Source organism: Dermochelys coriacea, chromosome 17 (assembly GCF_009764565.3).
Source record: "Dermochelys coriacea isolate rDerCor1 chromosome 17, rDerCor1.pri.v4, whole genome shotgun sequence".
In the NCBI taxonomy this organism is placed as follows: Eukaryota; Metazoa; Chordata; order Testudines; family Dermochelyidae; genus Dermochelys; species Dermochelys coriacea.
This window is the reverse complement of record NC_050084.1, coordinates 16137926-16164933: the sequence shown is the minus strand read 5'-3', so window position 1 is coordinate 16164933 and position 27008 is coordinate 16137926. Positions and strand designations below refer to the sequence as shown.

Here is a 27008-nt window from a genome sequence, read left to right as displayed (position 1 = left end):
TAACAACTCAAATGAGACGGCAGATTCTTGAAGCAAGAGAAAATAAACTGGGCTCCAAGAGGACACACGTCCCACTAGTAAAAGGCAGTGACCTTCTTGTAGCACGAATAAGAATGTGAGTGACACAGCAGCCCCAGCATATACCTAATCTCCTCTGCCAATCTCCTTTTGACTGACCCAGGTGTGTCTAAATTGCAACCCTAGGGTGTGACTGCAGCTCAAGCAGACACACCAGAGCTAGGTTGAATCGAGAAGTGAAGCCGTGGCTAGCAGGGATGGCCCACATTGAACCATGCGCTGCCAGGGTGTCACTGCTCCAGGATCTGAGCTAGTTAGATTAAAGGTAGCTCAGCTCTGCCCTAGCTGCAGTCCCCCCCAGGACTTCAGTATAGACAGATCCACAGACACAGTGAAGCACCTGGTATCCAGCAGCCATTCCAAGAAATGGTAAATGGAGCTGGAACTCCAGCCTTTCAGTAAGGGAAAGCCTGAGCACCCAAACAATTTGGAGAGCTAATTCTCATCCCCTCTCTTTACCAGTTGGGGCTGCTCTGAATCACACACTAGTCTATCATTAACGAAGTCTGCCCTTTCCCCACTGCTTGTACTGCAGGCATCGCTTTGTGTTGCGAACGGCTGAGGTTTGCCCAGGAAATATTTTGGCATGTCAACACTCTAACCCATAACCATCATCTCTAAAGCTCCTGTCCCCAGTCCTTGGTCCAAAGCCAGAAGAGGTTTAGGAATGTTTGGTTTGAGGTCAGTGGAAGGTAACAACACTAGATCAAAAAGGACCCTTCTCTTCGGCCCTGCGGAGTGATTGCCTATCTGACAAACACCTACAGCACAATCTCAGCCAACCATTTTCTTCCTGTGTGGAATCAGAGCTGAGTAGGGTTGCAGAATTGGGTCCACCTATGCTAAAATGCTCCTGTTCAGCTCATGTAGTAAATGGGACTGTTCTTGGGAATAAGCGCTGCAGGATCAGGCCCAATAAGCAGGAACAACATACTGCATTATTTGCCACACCTCCTCTTTTTCCTATTGGATCAATATAAATCCCAAAAATGTATGCACAAAACATTAATACTCAGAAGTATTTTCAGGGGTCTAAAGAGAAACCACTAATGAGATTCAGGCAGGAAGCCTCCAAAGCTCCCTCATGTGCCCTTCACTCTGGCTTCCTCCTTCCCTCATTAGCAGCAGATAATACACCATCTGACCTGCATCTGAGAAGGAGTAAATGCTGGACGTCTCTTAGCCTTATTCATATGAACCCTGGATCTGCCACAGTGACTGGTGTTCATGCTGACCGAGTGACCCTGGCACCTTACTCACTTGAAATCCTGGGATAAGCCTCTGCTGCATCAAAGCTAACTTCCAGTAGATCAGAGTGACTCTTCTTACTTGATCCTAAGCCCCAAAAACACTTGCTCTAAGCTGACATTACCACCACCAAAAGCCAGTTATTTAAACAAATGGCCAAAATTTTCAAAAGTGACTAATGATCTTGGGTGCCTCCATCTCTGGGTGCCCAACTTGAGACATTTTTAAAGGACCAAGGTTTTTAAAGAGTGGGTGTGCTCAGCATTTTCTGAAAGGCAGGCCCCTTTAAAAGATCTCAAGTTGGACAACCCACCCAAAGTAACAGGTCACTTCTGAAAAACTTGGGCACTTTCTCCTCGCTGTTTCTGGCAGATACACTTTGTAAAAGCCATGCTGATTTTAAAATGGGATGAGCTAAGAGGGAATTTAGGACCACAATTCTGCTCTCACAACTTGTGAGACTTCGCACTAAATCCACTGAAGCCACGGAATTGCCTTGGATTTACACTGGTGTAAGTCAGAGTAATATCTGTCTCCTGGTCTCACTGATGGGTTTCTAAAATGGACTGAGCCAGCCTAGCCTTTTCCTGTTTCACGCTGACATGAAAGCTCATTGGCCAAAATTTTTGAAAGCAGGGGCCTAAATGTAGCTAACACCATAGTCCAGTAATTTAATCTGATCGGGGATATGGGGGAGAAAGAGGGCAGAGGGGCAATGAGAGATACCGCATACACAGCCCTTTTGAAAATCAGACCATTTATCCTTGGGTTTAGTTGTAACTGAACTGGTTTTCAAACTCTTGTTCTCTACTCCACAATAGGCTGAAGACTCTTTAAAAAACAGGCTTAGCCAATGCAACTGTTTTCCCTCCTCATCATCAATGTCTACGTGTGAGTGGTTATATTTGCACTTAATTGATTTTCCGACTGTTTACATACCAAAGCCAAGTGGCTGCCCGCCAATCCGAACCATCTTCCAGAGTTCTCCAGATGCACTTGTAAACAACAAATTATTAGGAAACCTATAAAAAAAAAGGTGAAAGACTGCAATTAAGAGTACAGTAAAAGCAGTTTTATCTGGCATGTTGGGGCAATGGGAGGTGCTGGTAAGTGAAAAATGCCAGTTAACTAAGAGGGAGAGGGTTGGGGTGAGGGAGGGAGGGAGTGTGGGGCAGCGGGTTGGGGTGTGGGAGGTCAGATCGGGGGGGGTGCTCACCTCGGGAGGCTCCCTGCAAGTGGTGACCTGTCCTGGCTGCTCCTAAGCAGAGGCGCGGCAGGTGGCTCTGCGTGCTGCCTCTGCCCGCAGACACCACCCCCGCAGCTCCCATTGGCTGCAGTTCCCAGCCAATGGGAGCTGCGGAGCTAGTGCTCGGGAGGAGGGGGTGGGGGCAGCGCGCACAGCCACCTGCTGTGCCTCTGGCTAGGAGCAGCTGGGACAGGTCGCTGCTTGCGGGGAGCTACCCGAGGTGAGCGGCTCCAAGATCCGGCACCACGCATCCCTCCTGCACCAAAACTCTCTCCCACAGCCTGTACTCAATATCCCCTCCTGCACCCCAACCCACTGCTGGCCCTCACTAACTGGACTATAAACCAATATTTCAGTGAAGATCAGAAAGGCTGGTTTATAGAGCTTTCCGATTGGTGAAGTGTCAGATAAAGAGCTTTTACTGTAGTAGTAACTTAAACACCCCTTGCACCAAAATGATGGAAAGGCTCTTCCGGGTCTATAACTGGGCTTGGAAGGATTCAACTTTTATTGCTAAATGAAGATTTCACCATACACATGCAAACCGATGTAAAACTATTTCCACCGATAATAATTAGACAGGCAAAATAAGAAAAATGCTACTTGAGAGCTTAGAGTTTGATTGAAGTTTACTTTGTTCATTTTGATACATGACGTCGACAATTTGCGTTTTAAAGGTTATGAAGCTTTTAACGTATTGAATCTCAACATCTATGGTCATGAAATAGTTATTGTCTGACACAATTATCTGACACTTTTTGCAACTTTGAAAGTTTAAATCAATACAAAAAATGCTTAAATCCCATAACTGTGTGCAATCTGTGAAAATTTAAGTCAATACAAATAAAAAAATGTTTAAAAATAAACACTGATATTACCTGTCAAAATTATTTTGAAAATATGGAATTTTGCCAAGCCTATCCATAGCCCTGCCCAGCTTGAAATGGACAAGGAGCAGCAGGATTAAAAAACTGATGTGGCAAAACAAGGCAAATGAAGCTGGCTTCAGGTTTTCTATTGTAAACATGACTGAATTAGGAAAGCCATGTGTGAATGAGAGACAGAAATGTAGGAGGAGTCACAGAAGGGGCTTTCTGAAAAAAATTCTGCTCCCCAAATACTCAAATCTAGGGACTGTTAGTTCAAGGGCCCTAGCTGACACATGGAACCACATGGAGAGAGAAGCTGCCCTCGATCTATCTTAGGTATTTAGATGGCCCCCATAAGGTGTCTATATCCTCAAAATGCCTGGAGAGGTAGGGAATGCTATTATTGCCAGTTTACAGATGGGGAACGGAGACACAGAGAGATGAAGTGACTTGTCCATGGTCACTCAGAAGGTCTGTGGCAGAGGAGGGAATTGCACCCAGGTCCCCAGAGTTGCAAGTTGGTGCCCTAGCATCTTTCCTCCTTTTAAGAGCTTGATCCTGCCAGACACAGACTGCTTTTAGTCAATGGAAGCTGAAGAAGCTTCCCCAGGAGGCAACTAGCACCCCGCAGAATCAGGACCTAAGACAGTCATGACTCAAATCATACACAGTCTCGTAGGTCATGATCAACACCTCAGACTGCTTTTGGATACAACATCTGGTGCAGCCTTTAGCCCCTCAGCCCTTTAAGAGTTGTGCGCTCTCATCTGGGACCGGAAGTTGGAGAATAACACAAATATTACATGATAGTATTTTTATTCGAGTCAGCTTGTGGGCTTGCTGGACAAATGCGTTATTAGCTGCTGCTGCACTGGCAAGATGCGGTGCATTATCATGACAATGAGACACAGCACTGACTAACTGCATGGGAAAGCGATGTCAGAAGACAGCGTCATTTAAAGGAGCCTGCATTCTACTCTGTGAGATTTTCTTGTCTGCACAAGTTCAATCTGCGAACAATGGGCTAACATTTTCCAAAGCACCTAGGAGATTTAAGAGCTTAAGTCCCATTTTCAAAAGTGACTTCGGCAATTAAGAGCCTAAAACTCATTGACTTTCAGTGAGACTTTCAGGCTCCCAAGTGCCTTCACCACTTTTGAAAATGGGAGTTAGGAGCCTCAGTCACATAGGTGTTTCTGAAAATTTTGCTTGTGGTCTTTTGGGGTCCAGATGAGCCCTGTGCTGAAGTCAGTCATGGGCCTCACCTCTGCTGTGTCTGTACATCCATCACCAAGGAGATGTAACCCTCAATGAGAGAGAAGGAGAAAAAGCGAATGTGTCCAGAGTCTTCACTGCCCACCACCGTGTCTTTTACTCTGAAGAAAAGAAAACAAAACAGAACTAACACCAATCAGCGGCGGTATTGGAAATCCTACCACAAACGTGCTAATTTTATCAGATGCATTTTGAGAAGAAGGGTTCTATTTTTAGGTCCAACTTTTCCTGGAATTGGCCTACTTTTTGGTAGAGAAATCTGATGCCTTTCAAGCCGAGCTTGCCAGGTGTTAATGGGTGGTAGCAATGCAATATTGTTACACTGCAATATGCTCACACAAGCTCATGGCATGAGTTAGTCCTGCTGGTTTAAATGTTTAAAGCCACCTAAATAGGAAGCAGGCGTCCATTAATGGGATTTGGGCATCCTAATCTCCCATGGGCCTTTGAAAAATCTCAACCGATGGTTGCAACCCTCAAGAAGCCCACCTTATACATGATGCATTTTATATTGCACAACGCCAGCCCTGGATTCCTGCCAGTCTTGAAGAGAGCGATGCATATTTGTATGTTCACACCCAGGCCATGCTTGCATAGATGGTGCTGTGTGCCCCTGTCCCTAGTATAAACGTACCCATTGGAGTAAAACATGACATCCATTAGGAGTGTAGCAACAGTTGGAAGGGTATCTGGATCCAGGCTGGTGACACAGAACATATTACTTGGACTGGAAAGAGGATGGATAACAGGCCTCTGAACTGAAAGAGACACACACACAGGTATAAAGCCAAGTTGGTATCTAGGTCACATCCCCTCAGATACTGTTGTTATCCTCAGTGCCATAGACCAGACTTCCAGTCTTTGTAAAGTCAATAGGATGACCCTAAGGAAGGGGAGGACATAGTCTTCTTGGTGGAAGGCCCTTGGCTGCTGCATTGACTACCACTAGAAATCAGGGTAAGCCAAGTAACCGTTAAGGCCCAAAGACAACTGCTTTCTTCAGTCAGGCATCCCCTAGTATTGGGACAGCAACAAGGTCCTGGCAATATTCCTCTTGGAAGACGGCCATTGAGAGTAATCGGTTACCAGGGTTAGGGAGCAGGGAGAAGGACAAAGTCCTCTGGAATATTAACATTCTCCTCCTAATTGGCACATGGAATCTAAATGCTACAACAATGGGCACACTGGAAACAAGTGGGAACTTCTGGTCAGTGTGTGAATTTTGACAGTTACAGGAATCTCAAATTGCAAGATGGGTAGAAAAGGCTTTCTAGTGCTGAGGGACTATTTAGGTGATGATATATTATCACTACATCAACTTAGGCTTGAATAGAGACTGGGAGTGGATGGGTCATTACACAAAGTAAAACTATTTCCCCCTTCCCCCTCCGTTCCTCAGACGTTCTTGTCAACTGCTGGAAATGGCCCACCTTGATTATCACTACTAAAGGTTTTCTTCCTCCTCCCCTCCCCCCCACCCGCTGGTAATCGCTCATCTTAAGTGATCACGCTCCTTACAGTGTGTATGATAACACCCATTGTTTCATGTTCTCTGTGTATTTTCCACTGAATGCATCCGATGAAGTGAGCTGTAGCTCACGAAAGCTTATGTTCAAATAAATTTGTTAGTCTCCAAGGTGCCACAAGTACTCCTTTTCTTTTTACATCATAGATATTCATTTGCTCAGAATCACGACCCATTCAGCTACACCCTTGGCTAACCAATCTCGCTGTGTGGCCCAGACCACACAGAGTGGGCGCAGGTTACATAAGTCCTGTGTAAGTGCTTCCCCTTGTATGAGACACCGGGACAGTATATGCCCTGAGGCATATACAAGTCTATAGATGGATTCAAATGAGGTAAGAGGCAGGCAGAGGTAATGGCAACTTAGACTTTAATCATAGACTTTAAAGTCAGAAGGGACCATTATGATCGCCTAGTCTGACCTCCTGCACAACGCAGGCCACAGAATCTCACCCACCCACTCCTGTAACAAACCCCTAACCTATGTCTGAGCTATTGAAGTCCTCAAATCATGGTTTAAAGACTTCAAGGTGTAGAGAATCCCCCAGCAAGTGACCCGTGCCCCACACTGCAGAGGAAGGCAAAAAACCCCCAGGGCCTCTGCCTATCTGCCCTGGAGGAAAATTCCTTCCCGACCCCAAATATGGCGATCAGCTAAACCCTGAGCATGTGAGCAAGACTCATCAGCCAGACACCCAGGAAAGAATTCTCTGTAGTAACTCAGATCCCACCCCACCTAACATCCCATCACAGGTCATTGGGCATATTTACCGCTAATCATCAAAGATCAATTAATTGCCAAAATTAGGCTATCCCATCATACCATCCTCTCCATAAACTTATCAAGCTTAGTCGTGAAGCCAGATATGTCTTTTGCCCCCACTGCTCCCCTTGGAAGGCTGTTCCAGAACGTCACTCTGATAGTTAGAAACCTTCGTCTAATTTCAAGTCTAAACTTCCTGATGGCCAGTTTATATCCATTTGTTCTTGTGTTCACATTGGTACGAGCTTAAATAATTCTTCTCCCTCCCTGGTATTTATCCCTCTGATAAATTTATAGAGAGGAATCATATCTCCCCTCAGCCTTCTTTTGGTTAGGCTAAGCAAGCAAAGCTCTTTGAATTTCCTTTCATAAGACAGGATATCTTGAGTTTCCTTTCATAATATCCCCTGATACTTTCATAAGACAGGTTTTCCATTCCTCGGATCATCCTAGTAGCCCTTCTCTGTACCCGTTCCAGTTTGAATTCATCCTTCTTAAACATAGGAGACTGGAACTGCACACAATATTCCAGATGAGCTAAGTTTTACACAAAGTAAAACTATTTCCCCATGTTATTTCTCCCCCCCTCACCCCACCCCTCACTAACAAGACGTTCTTGTTAACTGCTGGAAATGTCCCACCTTGATTATCACCACAAAAGGTTTTGCTCCTTCCCCCCGACATTTCTGCTGGTAATAGCTCATCTTAAGTGATCACTCTCCTTACAGTGGGTATGATAACACCCATTGTTTCATGTTCTCTGTGTATTTTCCACTGAATGCATCCGATGAAGTGAGCTGTAGCTCATGAAAGCTTATGCTCAAATAAATTTGTTAGTCTCTAAGGTGCCACAAGTACTCCTTTTCTTTTTGCGAATACAGACTAACACAGCTGCTACTCTGAAACCAATAAAAAGATTAAATAAGATTGGTCCCAAAACTGATCCCTGAGGAACTCCACTAGTAACCTCCCACCAGCCTGATAGTTCACCTTTACTATGACCCATTGTAGTCTCCCATTTAACCAGTTCCTTATGCACCTTTCAATTTTCATATTGATCCCCATCTTTTCCAATTTAGCTAATAATTCCCCATATGGAACCGTATCAAATGCATTACTGAAACCGAGGTAAATTGGATCTACTGCATTTCCTTTGTCTAAAAAAATCTGTTACCTTCTCAAAGAAGGAGATCAGATTGGTTTGGCACGATCTACCTTTTGTAAAGACATGTTGTATTTTGTCCCAATTACCATTGACCTCAATGTCCTTAACTACTTTAAAAAAAAGGTTTTTCCTCTGATCTTTCATAATACAGGGGCGCAGATGACATTTGACTGATGAGTGTTCACAGGCCTTGGAACACAAACTCCAACAAAACAGGAGACCACACTAAAACATTCTCATGATGAAAATGAAAAATGCCATTTTGGGGGATACAGATGGTGTGACACTGCACCCCATATTCTTCACAGTGACATTATGATGATATGATTATGGCATAATTAGGATGCATTTTGCACAAGATGGGTCATGTGAGGTGTTATTGGAAAAGTTATGATTTGCTGAATATGATTATCTTATTTGTATGCGTGTATCATTTTTGTATCTAAAGTTAGGAATATCGACGATGTATCTGTATTTCAATCGTGCTTACTCCAGGGGACACCCTCAATTAGCCTTTCTAGTACAGCAATGAAGAAGCCAGATAATGCTGATGTCCCATCAGCAAAGACAATGACCCTGGAAGAACTTAACCTTCCTGGGAAGTTCTAGACAGCCAGTTAGTAATGGCTACTATGACTCAGTGAGGTATGTAAGGTCCTATGACCAGGCCACATGTCTCTGGACTCCATCTTAGGATGTCAGTATTTTTCCACAAACTGGTCTGGGAACCAAGTTTTAAAACAAGGGGATCCTGCCATATGCTAAAGCTATATAAGGCAGGGAGTGACATTATCTGTTGTTCTTCATTCCCCACACAAGAAGACTCCAGGAAACACCTGAGGAACAAAGACCGAACTGGAGGAAGTGCTGGACACAGGCTAAAGGGATTTCTAGACTGTATGAAAGACCAGGGGATTTCAAGCTGTAAAGCAAGTGCAGTTTACCCCTTCAGAATCTGCAGCCTGCTTGAATAATCTCTTAGGGTGAGAATCTGTTAATTCATATCCAATCTATTTAGTATATGAAGCACACGGAACATTTAATGTAGGTCAAATGTTGACTCCTCTGCAAAAGCACAGATGAGTAGGGCTCATGCAGGTCCTTACCCAATTTTGGCTTGACAAACCCATTTGTTATCCCGAAGTCGTCGGCAGCCACCGTCTCCCCATTCACGACTCTGAGGATGGTGAACTCAGCAGCCAGCGTATGCATCACGAAGGGCAGGTCCCGCTCACGTATCTGAGGACAGGGACAGAGACGGGCGTGTGACAATGCACCCACTTACCCGCTGTCGTAATTGGACAATGGATCAGATCACAGGCGTCCTTATGCACTGCTGAGCCACAGGGAAACATATACACAACACATGCTCGGAACAACAAGGGCTGGAGGTTGTTGCAATCCAACGGGTGTTGGGTTAATGAATTTGGTGGCCTCAGTCTAACTATCGGTGGGCCTGATTCTGGAATTAACATAAAGATTCTTATCGACTTCAGTGGCATTCACATCAGATTGTAAGTGTCCAAGGACGTTGCCAGCAATAAAGTGGTGAACCCCCAGTGCAGCATTACTTCAAGTATTTAATGCTTGCTATCCCCTCCCCCGCCTTTTTTTTTTTAAAGGTGTAGTTGGACCTCTCCTCTGCCCCCATTCCAGCAAATTCTGCTAGGGAACACGGAATCACAAGCAGCCCTGGCCATCTTATTTGGTCTTACCAGGATGAAGTCCGTCTGATAGGTGGACAGCATGAATACAGAAATGTTTTGGTCAGCCAGCGGCGCTATTACTGACTTGGCAATCTTGGTCACCCCGATGGGCTGGGAGCTGGAGAAGCTGCCTCCGCCTGAAACCACATTGAGAGCCAGCCAAGTAGCATCTGCCACACTCAAGTGTTCTGATGAAGGGAGCTCTGAAAAGAGATGGAGAGAAAACAGAGAAATTTCAGTGCCAGAGAAACCTAGGTCACTATGTGACCACCAGATCCATTTCCATTTCTGAATCCATATGGAATGATGTGGAGAAAGTTTATTACGAGTATAAGACGTATGCTAGAGCATTGGTGGGATGCAGCACTGATGCTACAACATAAAAGGTGGCATCAATTCCCTATAATATTGCTAGGTTCTCTCTCTGATCTCTTCCAGGTAATTTCTCTTTCCCTTGTTTTTTTGCAGCTGTCTAGAGTTCTTTCTATACATAACTACCCCTAACTAAAGGGGAAGGATGATCCAGTGGTTTGGATACTAGTCCAGAAACTAGGAGATCTGGGTCCAACTCTCTGTTCTATCGCAGACTTCCTGTGCGCTCCTGGGCAAGTGAGTTAGCTTTTTTTTCTACCTCAGTGTAGCCTAGCGGATAAGGACTCAGGACCTGGGTTCTACTCCCAGCTCTGCCATTGGCTTGATGGGTGACCTGGCCAAGTTACTTCACTTGCCTGTGCCCCATTTCTCCATCTGTAAAATGGGGATATAATGAGAGTGACCTCCTTTGTAAAGTGCTCCGAGATCTACTGATGAAAAAGGCTATATAAGAACCAGGTATTATTATCACCTGTAAAATGGGGGTAATTGCATTTCCTTACCTCAGTGGTTTTCAACCTTTTTTCATTTGCAGACCCCTAAAAATATTTTGAACAGAGGTGTGGACCTCTTTGGAAATCTTAGACATAATCTGCAGACCCCAGGGGTCCACGGACCACAGGCTGAAAAACCACTCTCCTACCTCACAGGATTGGTGTGAGGATAAATACATTAAAGATTGTGAGGCACTCAGATACTACAGTAATGGATGTCATATAAGTACCTAAGACAGACACAGAACTCTCCTATTTATTCCTTTTTATTTATCTCTAGTCTGCTGATTTTACATTTAAAAAGTTCTTTAATAGTGTTTTTTAATTCATGGTGATGGTTTTTAATTAATAGGTTTTTTTTTATTCATCCATTTTCAGAATCCTTTAATAGTTCAGCAGACTAGGGAAAGATTCAGCAACCGAGTTCTGAACTTCTCCGCAGACCTGGAATGCTCAGATTCAGGATTTCAGTTCAAGCAGTCAGAGGCATAAAAGGGTCAGCTGCAACATTCAGACCTGATCCAAAGCTGAGTTGTGTTTGTATGTGTGATTCAGATTATTTGCATCACAAGAGAACCCAGATGCCCCAAAAGAAGCAAGCGCCCCATTGTGCGAGGCGCCACACAGACATGTAGTAAAAGACAGGGCCCTACCCCACAGAGCTTACATGCTTCATTTAAGACAAGATGTAACACATCAGTGAAACAAACGAAGAAAATATGATACAGCAACAGGCATACAAACATGTTCTCTAGAGCCATACAGAATTTGTAAGTAGAAGGCAGGATTTTCAAAGATGCCTACAGGATTTGGATACTCCATTCCCCTTCATTTCAATGGGAACTGAGCAATTAAATCTCTCAGGCAATTTTGAAATTCTTAGCCTTAGGAGCATTTATTTTCTTGTCAATAGCCGACAAATAAGGGGGCCAGCAGATGTAGTCCCAGCTGGCCAACATTTTCAGATCTGTGAATGGCAGTATTTTTACAAACAGTAGCAGGGAAGGCTCACTGGCTTCTTCTGGTGTCCTTGGCAAAATGCAGAAACATGGACTTCATTTGGATACTTTCCAAAGACAAATCGCTCGTACGAGAGGCAGCACTGTCTAGTGGATATGGGCACAGGACTGGAATGCTACTATTCCTAGCTCTGCTACTGACCTTGCGGTGTGACCTTGGACAAGTCTCTTCACCCCATGCCTTGGTTTCCCATCTCACTGAGTGTCCGTCTTTTTTTTTCAGATTGTATGTGCTTTTGGGGCAGGGCCTGTTTCTTACTGTATGTTTGCACCATGCCTAGCACAAAAGGGCCACTGTAATACAATTAATACACAGTACAACCGTGAGAAGAAAGGGAGAGCTTCGCAAATCTTTACTAGGCTGATCGACGCATACTGTGTTAACTTCGCTTTCCTTAACAGCCACAATTGTACGCAGCATTAAAAACAAGCCTGAACAAACAAAGGACAAACAGGGCACGGAGAGCTCTGCTCTTGTGTTTTGCTATTTAGCTTCATAGGCCAATTACTGAGATAGCAGACTTTAAGGCTGGCTGCACAGCCTCGAAACTAGGCACAAGGAAAGCTGGATAAGTTGGCATATCAATCACCTTTGAGACCCCAGCACCAGCCGCATATGGGAAATTATTTCAGCCATGTATCCAAGCTTGTTTTCTGATCCGACAACTCTTTGCATCACAGAGCAAAACAAAACAAACCCCAACACTACATCAATTAATAGGTAGAAACCAGGTCCCAAAATTACCCAGGCTGACTGAATAAGCCCCTGATGCATTTTCTTCCTCTATTCCCACCCCAGCTCCTCTCTCCAGACACAAAGTGCTCCTTCTAGGACATGTATTTACCTCTTGGCAGCGCAAAGCAGACAAGCTCACACTAAGGCCACTTGCATGTCATGCATATTCACAGCTCTGCTCTGACATCACCAAGCCATTAAAGCAGCATCGTCCCCCTGCATCTCACTAAGCCATGGAAAAGTCACCTCTTTCCCAAAATCTCCAGTCCTATGCAAACACTTGGTCCAAAAAGCAACCATGCCATGCATCTCGCACTCACCGGCTCAGAGGGGACAGAGTTGAGTCAGGCCAGACACATGCTCTAGGATTGGGATCCCTGAGGCTGTAACACGCTGATCTAATTTCAGTTGCTGGGTTTAACATGCAGGTGCTGAGTGGTGTTGGTGGTCTGTGATATACAGGGGATCACACTAGAGAATCTGGTGGTCCCTTTTGGCCCTAAATTCTGTGGATCTGAGAGCTTTGAGTTCTGTGAAATGAATCTGAAAAGCATATTGCAAGTAGCGAGAGAAGGTGAACCAGACAGCTGCAGAGGGGAAGACCCAACCTTTTATCCCTCAACAACCTTTTCCTCTAGGGTGAAAAAGGCCCATTTGCCATTTATGTTTGTAATTACTGTGAAGTGTTTATTATGTTAGTTTAACTGGGTTTAACAAACCCTGTGAAGCGTGCATTATAGTCATTTTCTTTGCCTAGGTAACCTGCATCTCGTAATTTAATTAACACTTAAAAAATGAGTATGGAAAGTGACTAAATTACCACTGCTGGACACTGTTTCCAGTAGGCAGCCAGAGGTAAAAGTGTAACCCCAGTTTGAATGAAACAAATGGATGGGATGCTTGACAATGTCTTCTAAATAGCATCAAATAAGACCCGGGGTGGGAGGGGAAAGGGTGGGGAGGGAGGAGGGGAGGAGAAGTGCCTTGCCCAAAGCACTGTAAAACATGTGAGGTCCAAAGAGTGCTGGAAATATCAAATGCAACATTAACACAAAAAGAAAAGGAGTACTTGTGGCACCTTAGAGACTAACAAATTTATTAGAGCATAAGCTTTCGTGAGCTACAGCTCACTTCATCGGATGCATTCGGTGGAAAAAAACAGAGGAGAGATTTATATACACACACAGAGAACATGAAACAATGGGTTTATCATACACACTGTAAGGAGAATGATCACTTAAGATAAGCCATCACCAGCAGCGGGGGAGGGGGGACAGGAGGAAAACCTTTCATGGTGACAAGCAAGGTAGGCTAATTCCAGCAGTTAACAAGAATATCAGAGGAACAGTGGGGGGTGGGGTGGGGGGGAGAAATACCATGGGGAAATAGTTTTACTTTGTGTAATGACTCATCCATTCCCAGTCTCTATTCAAGCCTAAATTAATTGTATCCAGTTTGCAAATTAATTCCAATTCAGCAGTCTCTCGTTGGAGTCTGTTTTTTGAAGCTTTTTTGTTGAAGGATAGCCACTCTTAGGTCTGTGATCGAGTGACCAGAGAGATTGAAGTGTTCTCCAACTGGTTTTTGAATGTTGTAATTCTTGACGTCTGATTTGTGTCCATTCATTCTTTTACGTAGAGACTGTCCAGTTTGGCCAATGTACATGGCAGAGGGGCATTGCTGGCACATGATGGCATATATCACATTGGTAGATGCGCAGGTGAACGAGCCTCTGATAGTGTGGCTGATGTGATTAGGCCCTATGATGGTATCCCCTGAATAGATATGTGGACAGAGTTGACAACGGGCTTTGTTGCAAGGATAGGTTCCTGGGTTAGTGGTTCTGTTGTGTGGTGTGTGGTTGCTGGTGAGTATTTGCTTCAGATTGGGGGGCTGTCTGTAAGCAAGGACTAGCCTGTCTCCCAAGATCTGTGAGAGTGATGGGTCGTCCTTCAGGATAGGTTGTAGATCCTTGATGATGCGTTGGAGAGGTTTTAGTTGGGGGCTGAAGGTGATGGCTAGTGGCGTTCTGTTATTTTCTTTGTTGGGCCTTTCCTGTAGTAGGTGACTTCTGGGTACTCTTCTGGCTCTGTCAATCTGTTTCTTCACTTCAGCAGGTGGGTATTGTAGTTGTAAGAATGCATGATAGAGATCTTGTAGGTGTTTGTCTCTGTACCCATCGCAGTGTCGCTGATTTGAAGGTATACATTGTCACCAAATGTGAAATAGTTATGGGTGAGGAAATCCGCACAGACACACCCCTAGAACCCCGACCTGGGGTATTCTATCTGCTACCCAAGATCCATAAACCTGGAAATCCTGGACGCCCCATCATCTCAGGCATTGGCACCCTGACAGCAGGATTGTCTGGCTCTGTAGACTCCCTCCTCAGGCCCTTCGTTACCAGCACTCCCAGCTATCTTTGAGACACCACTGACTTCCTGAGGAAACTACAGTCCATTGGTGATCTTCCTAAAAACACCATCCTAGCCACTATGGATGTAGAAGCCTCTACACTAACATTCCACACACAGATGGACTACAAGCCGTCAGGAACAGTATCCCCGATACTGTCACGGCTAACCTGGTGGCAGAACTTTGTGACTTTGTCCTTACCCATAACTATTTCACATTTGGTGACAATGTATACCTTCAAATCAGCGGCACTGCGATGGGTACCCGCATGGCCCCACAGTATGCCAACATTTTTATGGCTGACTTAGAACAATGCTTCCTCAGCTCTCGTCCCCTAATGCCCCTACTCTACTTGCGCTACATTGATGACATCTTCATCATCTGGACCCATGGAAAAGAAGCTCTTGAGGAATTCCACCATGATTTCAACAATTTCCATCCCACCATCAACCTCAGCCTGGACCAGTCCACACAAGAGATCCACTTCCTGGATGCTACGGTGCTAATAAGCGATGGTCACATAAACACCACCCTATATCAGAAACCTACTGACCGCTATTCCTACTTATATGCCTCTAGCTTTCATCCAGATCATACCACTCGATCCATTGTCTACAGCCAAGCTCTACGATTTAACCGCATTTGCTCCAATCCCTCAGACAGAGACAAACACCTACAAGATCTCTATCATGCATTCCTACAACTACAATACCCACCTGCTGAAGTGAAGAAAAAGATTGACAGAGCCAGAAGAGTACCTAGAAGTCACCTACTACAGGAAAGGCCCAACAAAGAAAATAACAGAACGCCACTAGCCATCACCTTCAGTCCCCAACTAAAACCTCTCCAACGCATCATCAAGGATCTACAACCTATCCTGAAGGACGACCCATCACTCTCACAGATCTTGGGAGACAGGCCAGTCCTTGCTTACAGACAGCCCCCCAATCTGAAGCAAATACTCACCAGCAACCACACACCACACAACAGAACCACTAACCCAGGAACCTATCCTTGCAACAAAGCCCGTTGCCAACTCTGTCCACATATCTATTCAGGGGATACCATCATAGGGCCTAATCACATCAGCCACACTATCAGATGCTCGTTCACCTGCGCATCTACCAATGTGATATATGCCATCATGTGCCAGCAATGCCCCTCTGCCATGTACATTGGCCAAACTGGACAGTCTCTACGTAAAAGAATGAATGGACACAAATCAGACGTCAAGAATTATAACATTCAAAAACCAGTTGGAGAACAATTCAATCTCTCTGGTCACTCGATCACAGACCTAAGAGTGGCTATCCTTCAACAAAAAAGCTTCAAAACAGACTCCAACGAGAGACTGCTGAATTGGAATTAATTTGCAAACTGGATACAATTAACTTAGGCTTGAATAGAGACTGGGAATGGATGAGTCATTACACAAAGTAAAACTATTTCCCCATGTTATTTCTCCCCCCCACCCCACCCCCCACTGTTCCTCTGATATTCTTGTTAACTGCTGGAATTAGCCTACCTTGCTTGTCACCATGAAAGGTTTTCCTCCTTTCCCCCCCCTGTTGCTGGTGATGGCTTATCTTAAGTGATCACTCTCCTTACAGTGTGTATGATAAACCCATTGTTTCATGTTCTCTGTGTGTGTATATAAATCTCTCCTCTGTTTTTTCCACCTAATGCATCCGACGAAGTGAGCTGTAGCTCACGAAAGCTTATGCTCTAATAAATTTGTTAGTCTCTAAGGTGCCACAAGTACTCCTTTTCTTTTTGCGAATACAGACTAACACGGCTGCTACTCTGAAACTTAACATTAACACAGACTCGAGGCAGAATAAGCTAATAAATGAAAAGGAAAGTAAGCAGTGCTGGTGTTTCACCAGCAGTGGAAAGTCAGCAACCAGCCATGCCTACAAATGCCTCTCCCCGCACAGGAACAAGAACAGAGAAACCCCAAATGGTAACCTGCAAAGCTTTGCATAGAGCTGAGCACCATCATCCCACTGGTGAATGCCTGGCAAGCGCAGACAGGAAAAACACCTAGGATTCAGATGCTACCTCCAAATTCGCAGAACTGGCATGGAAATTTCATAATCATATTTCCCTTGCTCTGACCAGATGTCCCATGGTTCCCACTTCTAATCAAAACAATGACCTCTCTTACCATTACCGACTGGAACAAGGATGAGTAAGGAATCTGACAATTAACAATAATTTTTAGAAAAGTTTGGGAGTGGGTGGATTTTTTTTTAAATGTAGCTCCTGATAGGGTTCAGATCTGGTTTGAATTGTGTGTGGAGGTTTGTGTAGCGTAATGGTTTGCAGGGAAGGGCACGCTCTCTGGGAAAGGTGCAGTCTTTCAGTTCAGCAGCCCATGTCCCCATTAAACAAACCTCACTGTCTAACCCACTGTTGGCACGCGTGGATGAGCCAATGGGTTCACGTCATCACTTTCATTCATGTTAAGTGAACTGGTGTGGAAAATAACATGCTTTCAAGGACCCACCACCCACATGGTCATTCAGCAGAACACTCAGCACCAGTTTCCATCTCCCTTTGAAGCACCAGTTATGGCCCACTGTTGTGGTCAGGATACAGGACTAGATGGATCTACGTTTTGTTCTGGTATAACAGACTCCTATCTCTCTTTCCTTTAATGCTCACCCGATCTTCTGAAATCTGCAACCGCCACCGGTATAGACAGATTCAACACAGAATATCCGATTTCCCCTCAGCAGGAGGCTATAGGACCACCAGAGGTTGGCCACACAGAGACAAAAAATGAATAATTTACCACCAACTTTGATGGACTGGCATAGAAGCATGAGTGAAAATTAATTCTTGTTGCAGCACTTATTCATAGATGAAATGATACTCTTCTGAAATATGTTTAGGACAACTTCAGACAACCATGACAATTACTTTAGAGTATTTACTGGCAGGAAATAAGTTATTGCAGTTCATGATGCAGACACCAAAGTTCTTCCTAACACTGTCATGGAGTTCCTTTGTGACCTTGGCCAAGTCAATCTTTCTGTACTTTAATTCCCAACCCCCCATTATGGAAAATGGGCATAATAAATTGTTGCCTACCCCAAAGAGAAAGTGCAAGGCTTACTTAATGTTTGAAAAACACCTGTACACTACTGTCCCTCCAGCAAAGCCACTATACACATACAAAATATAATTAGAAAGTGGAACAATATAATAATGCATCAATTTTTCTTCCTATATTTAAGATGTACATTGTTTCAAACATTCTATAAAAGGGTTACAATTAAGGGGCCACAGTTGTCGCTGGAAAATAACTAGTTTTGTGCATATCATCTGCTTACACAGAAAATTGGATGAGTGCTCTTTTGGGTACAGCCACATAGGAAAATGTTCCCTTTGTTAGAAAGGGTAAATTGTGGGCTGTTTTATATGACATGGGTTTCAATCTTTCTTCAGTTAGATACCCATTTAAGGACTCGTGTTTAGTTACTGATGAAAATATACGTGTGACAGATTTGTACTGGTGAAGGGAGAAAAGCAAAGATGCTGTGTTTATTTTATAAATTATTTATTTGGGTTAATACATTGGCTCATCTCATAAGCACAAGCAGTGAGAGTCAAATCTTAATTCAGTGTATGAATACTTTTTATTACAGAGATGAACTGCATATGTTATATGATATTACCCAATAGTAAATGACTGCTCAACTGATTCCTCATTATATGGGTGAATGTTTATTTGCAGTACTGCTGACTCTAAAACTTCAAAAATCATGAGTCTGGCCCTCCAAAATCATGATTTTTTAAAAATAAATTTTGTGTCCCTTTTAAATGCCTTCTGTTTTTTGAGCCTTTAGGGCACCATTGCACCATGTTTTCAAGCTTCTCTCTGCAATCACAAGGGCTAGAAACCTACTTTTTAAACCACGAATGCTGAGATTCTCATGCAATATTGTAACTCTTGTAGCTGGAACTTTAAGAAAAGCATTAATAATTGCAAGACTTAATATGTGCAATAATTGCATGATACAAAATGTGGACCACTCCCATGGATTTTATTTGAAAGCACTTTTTTTTTTTTTTTTTTTTTGAAGATTTCAATAAAATGGCTCTTTTTAAAAAAAAAAAAAAAAAGATTTTCATCCTTCTGCAGTTTTAAATACTGGCTCATAATGAAGTGAGGGATTATCTTTGATTCTAAGGCCTGATTCAGCACCAAGAGGTATTTCCATTGGCTTCAATGGGTGTTGGATAAGACCTATACTGAGAAAGGCCTGTTAGGTTGCTGGATGTTGCAACGTGGTACAATTGGGAAGAATGCACAACAGGAGGGAAAAAAACAATTACTACTTTGACCTAGGAAATGAAGCAGCTTTCTTCTCCCCCTGCCAGAAAAGGGATGCAAAAGGTTTTATGGGGCAAGGGGAGTGAAGAAATGCTTCTACACTGTACATAGAAGGACATTCACAGCTGGGACTCTGAGCTAGCCTTTACCATTCAGGACACTGCTATTTCTGGATGATGTAGTGTAGCACAGAGAGAAAAGCAGGGAAAGAAAAGCAAAATCAACCTATCGGTCAGTCTCCTCACAGGGATCCCACCAGGGCAGCTGTGAAATGTCTAACAGCGGATTAAGTACCTCAAGGATTTTACAATTCACACAGTAATCTTTTGGGGGATGCAAAGCTCCATTCTTTATTTTTAATGTCCGCTTGCCTCTAGCTTAATAATTGGTCACCAAAGACATTTTACTTGCCAGACAAACTATACACGAACACGGTTGGCACCAGGCACCAAAGTGATGCAAATCGGTTGCTAGGCAGAAAAGTCCCGGGCTTCAGTTTGAGTTGAGTGCCATATTAAGCTCCTCCAGTGAGTGACTTACCCAAACACAATAGCTCCAATGGATGAAAGGACTTAATTTGGTCTAGGGCTAGAAAACAAAATGATTATATCCAAAGAATGAACGTGTCAGTGCATGAAGGAAAGAAGAAGGAAAACAAAAAACCCACAACGACTTCTATCAACTAAAAATCACCTTATCCTCTGTCAGTCCTGCTCTAATTCTGATTTCATCAGTGGTTTATTCTTGGAAAAGATTTCTGTATTCCACTGCTATGCATCAATTCTTACACAACCTGGCAGGTTCTGCAATTTTTTCCATTAAAGCTAACCACAAAAATTTATTCTGGCTGTTTGGTCATCTGTCACTCTCACTTCTCTTCTAATGGCAACAGTCAAGACAGCATGCATCACCATCAATTCTAGGAGATGGCATCTCGAGTGTGAGCCATGAAAGTAATGGTGTGAAAGGCCCCTTTTGCTGTTCAAGCAACACAGAAATCACATTTCTGCACAGCGGTGGGCACTCCAGTTTCACAAATGGGAACATAAAGGCATATAGTCATACACAGGTTGCACTTGGCAGGTCAGTGGTTATATCTCACCCAGTGGCTCATTAGGAATTTTTAAAGCATTAGTTAGAGAGAAAGCACATGTTAGAACCAGCACTGTTTGCAAATGAGACTATAGGTTTCTCAGGGGTCCTGGTGGAATGTACATTTCAGTTTTATATAATATGTGTCTGCGCACAGAAGGACACAGACACTCCCCTATCTCTTTACATCTTTAAATGAGTGTCATTGTGCTTTAAATAAAAAGAAAAGGAGTACTTGTGGCACCTTAGAGACTAACAAATTTATTAGAGCATAAGCTTTCGTGAGCTACAGCTCACTTCATCGGATGCATTTGGTGGAAAACCTGTGCTTTAAATACTTTCTTTTTAAAGGTTTCAGAGTAGCAGCCGTGTTAGTCTGTATTCGCAAAAAGAAAAGGAGTACTTGTGGCACTTAGAGACTATGTTAGTCTCTAAGTGCCACAAGTACTCCTTTTCTTTTTTCTTTTTAAAGTAGCACAGAAAATTGAAATTTTGATTCCAACTCCACCCTTCCCCAGCAAGCAGTGAAATCTTAATTCTCATCAACATATTTAAATATTATTGCACACTTGAACACACACACATAGATACGTTAAAAAGAACATTATTAAGATTGCAAAGTCAAGCACTCAAAAGTTAGGAAATGCCACATTCCTGATGTAAAGGCCACTCCTTCTCCTGAACGTGGGGGCACCAGAGGGTTGGCTGGTTGTTTTTCAATGGTTGCTAGAATTTTTTAACATGGGGTAAACAACATATTTTCCCCTTAGCCTTATTCTCAGAAATGGCTGAACCATTTTGACTGAAATTTTACCCCCCACCCTTAATTCAAACTTCCAGCATGGAAAATTTCAGCCCTGACTGTGAAGGTCTGAAAAAGCTGTAAGTAATCGAAACAGGGTCTTACAATGAGAAACGTCTGGCAACCTTTCTAATAGGCGGTACCACCAGCCGCACCTAAAATATGCGCTTCAATCTCCTAATATTTTCCTTGGGAGATGTGGGTTTTGATTGTTATAATGGGACCAGGAAGGAAAGTTCTATAACTTTGCATTAGAGATAGAGAAGATGGAGTGTAATAAACACATGACTGCCAGCCCATAAGAAGTGGAAAGATTTGTTACCTTTAAATGAAGGAAAAACACAAATGAGAAATGACCAGCCATCTCCTTTCCTAAGTTCCTTGGGGCAGGGGCCGTTTCTTGGAACTGAGCTTGTGCACGGCATAGCACAATGCAGTCCGGGTCCATTCCTGTGGCTCCTAGGTGCTACCATAATACATATAATCAGTGTCAGGAATGAGAGCCTGCAGCTAGACCTGGGATCAGCTAGTTAACCACAGCTGAAACCCCTAATTGGCTAAGCAGCATTGCCAGGACTGCTTTTAAACCCAGCAGTAGCACTCAGCCAGCAGCTGCTCAGCACACTCATCTGCAGCTGCAGTCTCTCTTGCATCTGCCTCGTCTCCAGCTGTGCTCCAGCCCTGCCTTCACTCTGTCCCAGCCCTCCTCCTGGTTCTTGACTCAGCTCCTAGTTCTCAACTCTGGCTCTGACTGACTGCCACTAGGCCTGACCACTCACGTCTTGGCCTGTGACAATAAGGAACAACCTGTATTTTTAGTGGTCTGTGGTGCATTCAGCACATTTTTCAAGTGAAATTTGTCTCAAGATCCCCAAATGCTGTTTCAGGCTCTCGTACATCAAGGATTAACTCGTCCGAAAAAGCTATTTGAGGGGCTACATTAAAGCAAATAACTATATCCAATTTAATAGTCTCATGATTTAGCGAAAGTCTGATTCAAACAACATTCTGTCTAATAACAGGTTTGCATTTCATACCATTCATGTGGATACTACAGATTACACACATGAGAATTTCACACCATGACTCCAAGTTACTAACTTCATCTGACTGCAAGAGCGCTTATTATTCACAAACGTGGGAGTTATTTACTTGAGTGAATCAGAAACTCATTAGTCCAACCTTTATTTCATAAAAACTAGGAGACTAAAAGCTAACTCCAAGGCACTTTGATCAATCAGAACATTTCACTCGGCTGTGATGCCAAACAGAGAGAAGTAGCTCATAACCAGCATTATCACGTCGGTTAACAAAAACCGCCAGCAGCTAAAAGAGTTGCTAGAAGAACACTGTATTGGCACAATGTGACTTGCTGAAGTTTCAATGGCCCCAGAAGCAATTTGGCATTTTCCTGTACAAATTTTTGGTTTTCGAAACAACTAAACCGCATTTTGAAAATAAAACTGAACATTTATTCCAGGAAAATACTTTCTAATTTCTGATGAGCTCTACCAAACCTAACGTACAATACGATCACTAATACAGAAGCTGCAGTTAACCAGAGAAACTAGAGAGGTAAAGGTAAAAGGCCCGGGTAAAGAACTAGAATACATTTTCCTTGGGAAGCTAGAACAGTACGCTCTAGTGTACTTTGTGTTTGCTTACTTATTCCACCCTCTGCCAGTAGGAAGTGTAAGGTCAGGAGCAGTCCCAGCTTTCTGGGTATGACTGTTTGCGGTGCTGGAAGTGTTACAAAACAGGAGGCCACAGTCATTCCCTGGACTATTTCTAGTACACAACATTTTTGTGCGTGGTGTAAGACATTTCATCTCAGCACCTCTAGGAGGAGCACAACTTCCTTCTGCACTAACAGTGCTGCAGTCTGCTTCTTTTTGGTTTATCCAGCTTCCATTTTCCAGCTGATTTCCTCCTTTCCAGCAGAGGTCCTCATTTCAGCCCTGTCAGTTTAAATGGATGCATGGCATGCAGACTGGGGAAAAGGCAGACTCCTCCGTTGAAAGTTTTTACTAATGGTTTGATTAGTGGAAGCAGAGGTGGCAATATATTTATGCTTGGGGGGCAGGGGGAGGAAAAGCTTCTTAAAATGGCTGTCTCTGGTCAACGCCGCATCCTCGGGTGCATTTGTAATAGAGCAGAGATGGTGCTATGTGGGCCACTTGACCTATTTACAGCTCTGGAGTCTCCTGTTTATCCAAGTCCCTGTTTCCCAATTATAGGCGCCAACAGGAATTTGGACTGGTTCCAGCAAACCAATGTGTCTGGCACATCGCTGGGACTGGAGAGAACAACCAACAACTTTTACCCACTATAAACTCTCCAGCTCTTTCAGATGTATGAAAAACATTAACAAAACAAACTGAAAAATCTATTCCAAATAAAGAACTATACAGGGGCCGCTGTTTAACCTGGATGCTGCTGCTACAGGATCCAAAGGCCACAAACGTGTCTGGGGTGGATGGAAGACCCATCTCCCACATCTGGCTCTCCTGCGCAGGGGAGTCCAACAGGACCGGACTCGACAGACCTCCCTGCTAGGCCAGAGTCAAGCGTGCCAGTTTTGCTGGAGCAGGGGCTGGGTGTCCCAGCACGGGACGCACTCCATGGGCACCTTCGCACTCCACTGCTCGAACTGTGGGCGAATGCCCCCTCTCGGCTCTCTTCTGCTTCTTGTGCGGCACCAGTGAGCGTGAGCAGTGCCAGGAAGCCACAGAGCTCGTCTTCAGTGCCGGAGAGTGGCGATGCCGCGGGTCTCTAGACCCCGAGTCCTTTGTTGGTGCCGCAGCCTCCCTTACTGAGGCCGGTGTGCACTGCACCGAAGTGCTGGGCTTTGGGCCTGACATGGGCTGTGCCGGCTGGGGACAGAGAGCTGACTCCATGAGGAGAAGTTTTAACCTAAAGTCCCCCTCCTTCTTGGTTTTTGGGCAGAAGCCTCTACAGATTTTACACTGGTCAGTCTGGTGGGCTTCTCCAAAGCACTTTAAGCAGGAGTCGCGAGGGTCTCCCCTGGACATAGGCTTCTGTCAGGAACCACATGGTTTGAAGCCTTGAGACAAAGGCATGCCCCGGTCCCCGGGAGGAACAGAATGTGGTGGTGGGAAACCGCAACAGAAATGTATCTAACTAACTATAAAATATTGAAACACTAACCAATTAAGTAAAAACTCTTTGCAGGTTGAAATAGGAAAAATCCATGAGGGGATCACTTGCCGTAGTAAGGGAGAGAAGCAGCAGCTCCAACGACCGTCACGGGCAGTAAGAAGGAACTGAAGAGGCGGTGGGTCGGCAGGGACCTATATACACTGCCAAGAAGGCGCGACTCCAGGGTGCTCCACAGCCAACCCGGCAGGTACCGCTAGGGGAAAAACCTTCTGACAACTGCATGCGGTGCACACACCCCTACTTGGGACGGACATGAGCAAGCACTCGAAGAAGAACTAACTGTTATTGGTCAATATCAACTTTTATAAATAACCTTTCACATGGTCAAGCAGCAGCTCCACCGGATGATGACCTCTTTACAGCAATGGAGGAAGATTGGGTTCTTTCACCTCCTCTCAATATTATTGACTACTGAAGGACGTAAGCAGCAGCCCATGGATTTCTGCTTACATTGTAAGCTCCTCGGGGAAGGGGTGATATTTTTGTTCTGTGTTTGTGCAATGCCTAGAATAATGGGGTCAGGTCTGTGATTGGACTGTAATACCAAAATAATCAATAATAACAGAACTGCTCTTTTCTTTTCTTCCTGGGAGATCCCAGACGATAGCATTGGGGAATTGATGGAGGGCTCTCTTGTGTAGGGGTCCATAAAATTCTGTTGCTGCCCTTCCTGTTCAGTGTGCAATGGGGGCTGCTAGCGAGCAGACCTGGTCTGAAATGTGGATATCCTTCAGTATAATGAGGATGCCCAGTTCTAGGTTTCCGTTTCTTACAATGTGCTGTGGCATGACTTTCCCGGTGTCTAATGGAGAATGGGACATGGCTGAAAGAGAGCTGGCTGCCTTAATCCAGAGGAGACGGAGATATTGCTTATAACAGTAGAAACAACCCAGAAGAAATGGAGGAGACAACAATCCACATCCTTGAGTGGGAGTGTCTGCCCACCATTCATTACGCAGCTTAGCAACCCAAATCTCTTGCTGGATCCCCAGCTGCTTCTGTACATCTACATACTGGGGGCTGCTAAGAGTGATTTTAAGAATTTGCTATTTTCTAGCAGGGGCAGGCCCTTGCTGCTGTTATCTTGGCCTGTGTCACCTCGGGCCGGATTTCTACAGCATGCTCCCCATGGAGATGAACCTTTAAACCACTTTAGAAATTGCAGCTAGTATGAACTGCATGGATCTCGCATAGGGAGTGCAACATACCGATGCTCCATGATCTGCACTGCCTGACAACTGATTTCCCTGATAACTTTAACTGGCTGGGTTTGGCCTGTAAAGCCGTAAAGGTTTGGGGGCGCTGGTTATTTAAGAGATCACCTTTCCCCTGGTAGGACACCCTGGCAGTTCTGAAGAGCAGAAGCACACAAGCTAACCCAGAAAAGGGTTTGCAGCAGAGAACTCAGTCAATGAAGGGCAAGTCAGATGAACCATCTAACCAAGTACATTTCCAAATTACAACTCTTATTTATATTTTTCCTGATACCTCCCATCCCTGCAGCTTCTGAACAGCTGCCTGTGCTGGCACAGCCATGAGATTAGCTGAGCCACACTCAACCAATACAGAACTATACCTGCATTAAGGTGAGGGTCTCCATGCCCTTCCCGTCTCCTTGAAGGCAGAAACACAGTAGCTACTGCAGAAATTCAGTCAGTTCCTCCCCACACACACTCTAGCTCTTCAAAATACCACCAGAATAAATGGCTCCTGAGCCTCCTGGAATCAACAGCTGGAGTGCAGCTGGATACCCAAGTTTCATTAAGGAAAGACCAGGATTTCCCTGGGGAAAGAGCCTATTTGCAATGTGAATGAGCTCCCCTCACAGGAAAAAGGTCTCAAGCCATGTGAGGCAAGCTATATTCTCTCCTCCACCTGCAAATAGCTCCTCCTTTCCATCTTCCCCCACCTCTCAAACGCCCCCATTTTCAATCTCAGGAAGGAGTTTAAAAGCCACTGTTTGGATCTCCTGATGGAGAGTGAAACCTCACAAATTACATCTTTGTTTATCCCTAATTGCTGCGCTCCACAATTCCATCTCTACCAGCACCTGCGAGCAGAGGTGATCCGGACTACTTGGAATTAGGGAATTAATGCATCTTCATATAGCAGTCTTACTACGGGACTGCATCACAAACACACACACACACACACACACACACACACACACACACACCCCAAAACTGCACAGTCTGGCAAATATGTAGGACGGCCAAACTTCTGCATGTGTAGCCCACGCTAGGAAAGGACAGGTCTTTGTGCCACTCTACTAGCAAGTCTACATAAGAGGAGAGGAGCCTACTATAGCTGCTAAGACATACATTAAGGCCAGAAGGAACCATTAGATCATCTAGGCTGACATCCTTGTTACAGTTACAATATAGGTTTCAGAGTAGCAGCCATGTTAGTCTGTATTCGCAAAAAAGAAAAGGAGTACCCGTGGCACCTTAGAGACTAACAAATTTATTTGAGCATAAGCTTTCGTGAGCTACACTCACTTCATCGGATGCATTCAAATAAATTTGCTCAAATAAATTTGTTAGTCTCTAAGGTGTCACAAGTATTCCTTTTCTTTTTTGCGAATATACAATATACAGGGGAGAACGGGCCCCTAAATTTCACTCAGTCACTCATGAAACTAGTCCTTTAGCTCAAACACTAAAACCTCAGGCTCCACGTGC

General features: G+C 44.3%; 1 protein-coding gene across 4 annotated transcripts in view; it reads right to left on the bottom strand.

Moving 5' to 3' along the window:
• The window catches only part of CASTOR2 (cytosolic arginine sensor for mTORC1 subunit 2), a 226276-nt gene that overhangs the window by 10053 nt on the left and 189215 nt on the right, over positions 1–27008 (bottom strand). For all 4 annotated transcript variants that reach the window (XM_043499303.1, XM_038376224.2, XM_043499301.1 and 1 more), the window contains 5 exons: positions 9885–10078; positions 9276–9408; positions 5351–5474; positions 4707–4817; positions 2266–2348 (listed from right to left, as the gene is read on the bottom strand). In XM_043499303.1, the coding sequence (XP_043355238.1) occupies positions 2266–2348; positions 4707–4817; positions 5351–5474; positions 9276–9408; positions 9885–10078 (645 nt within the window). The remainder of the gene's footprint in view (positions 1–2265; positions 2349–4706; positions 4818–5350; positions 5475–9275; positions 9409–9884; positions 10079–27008) is intronic.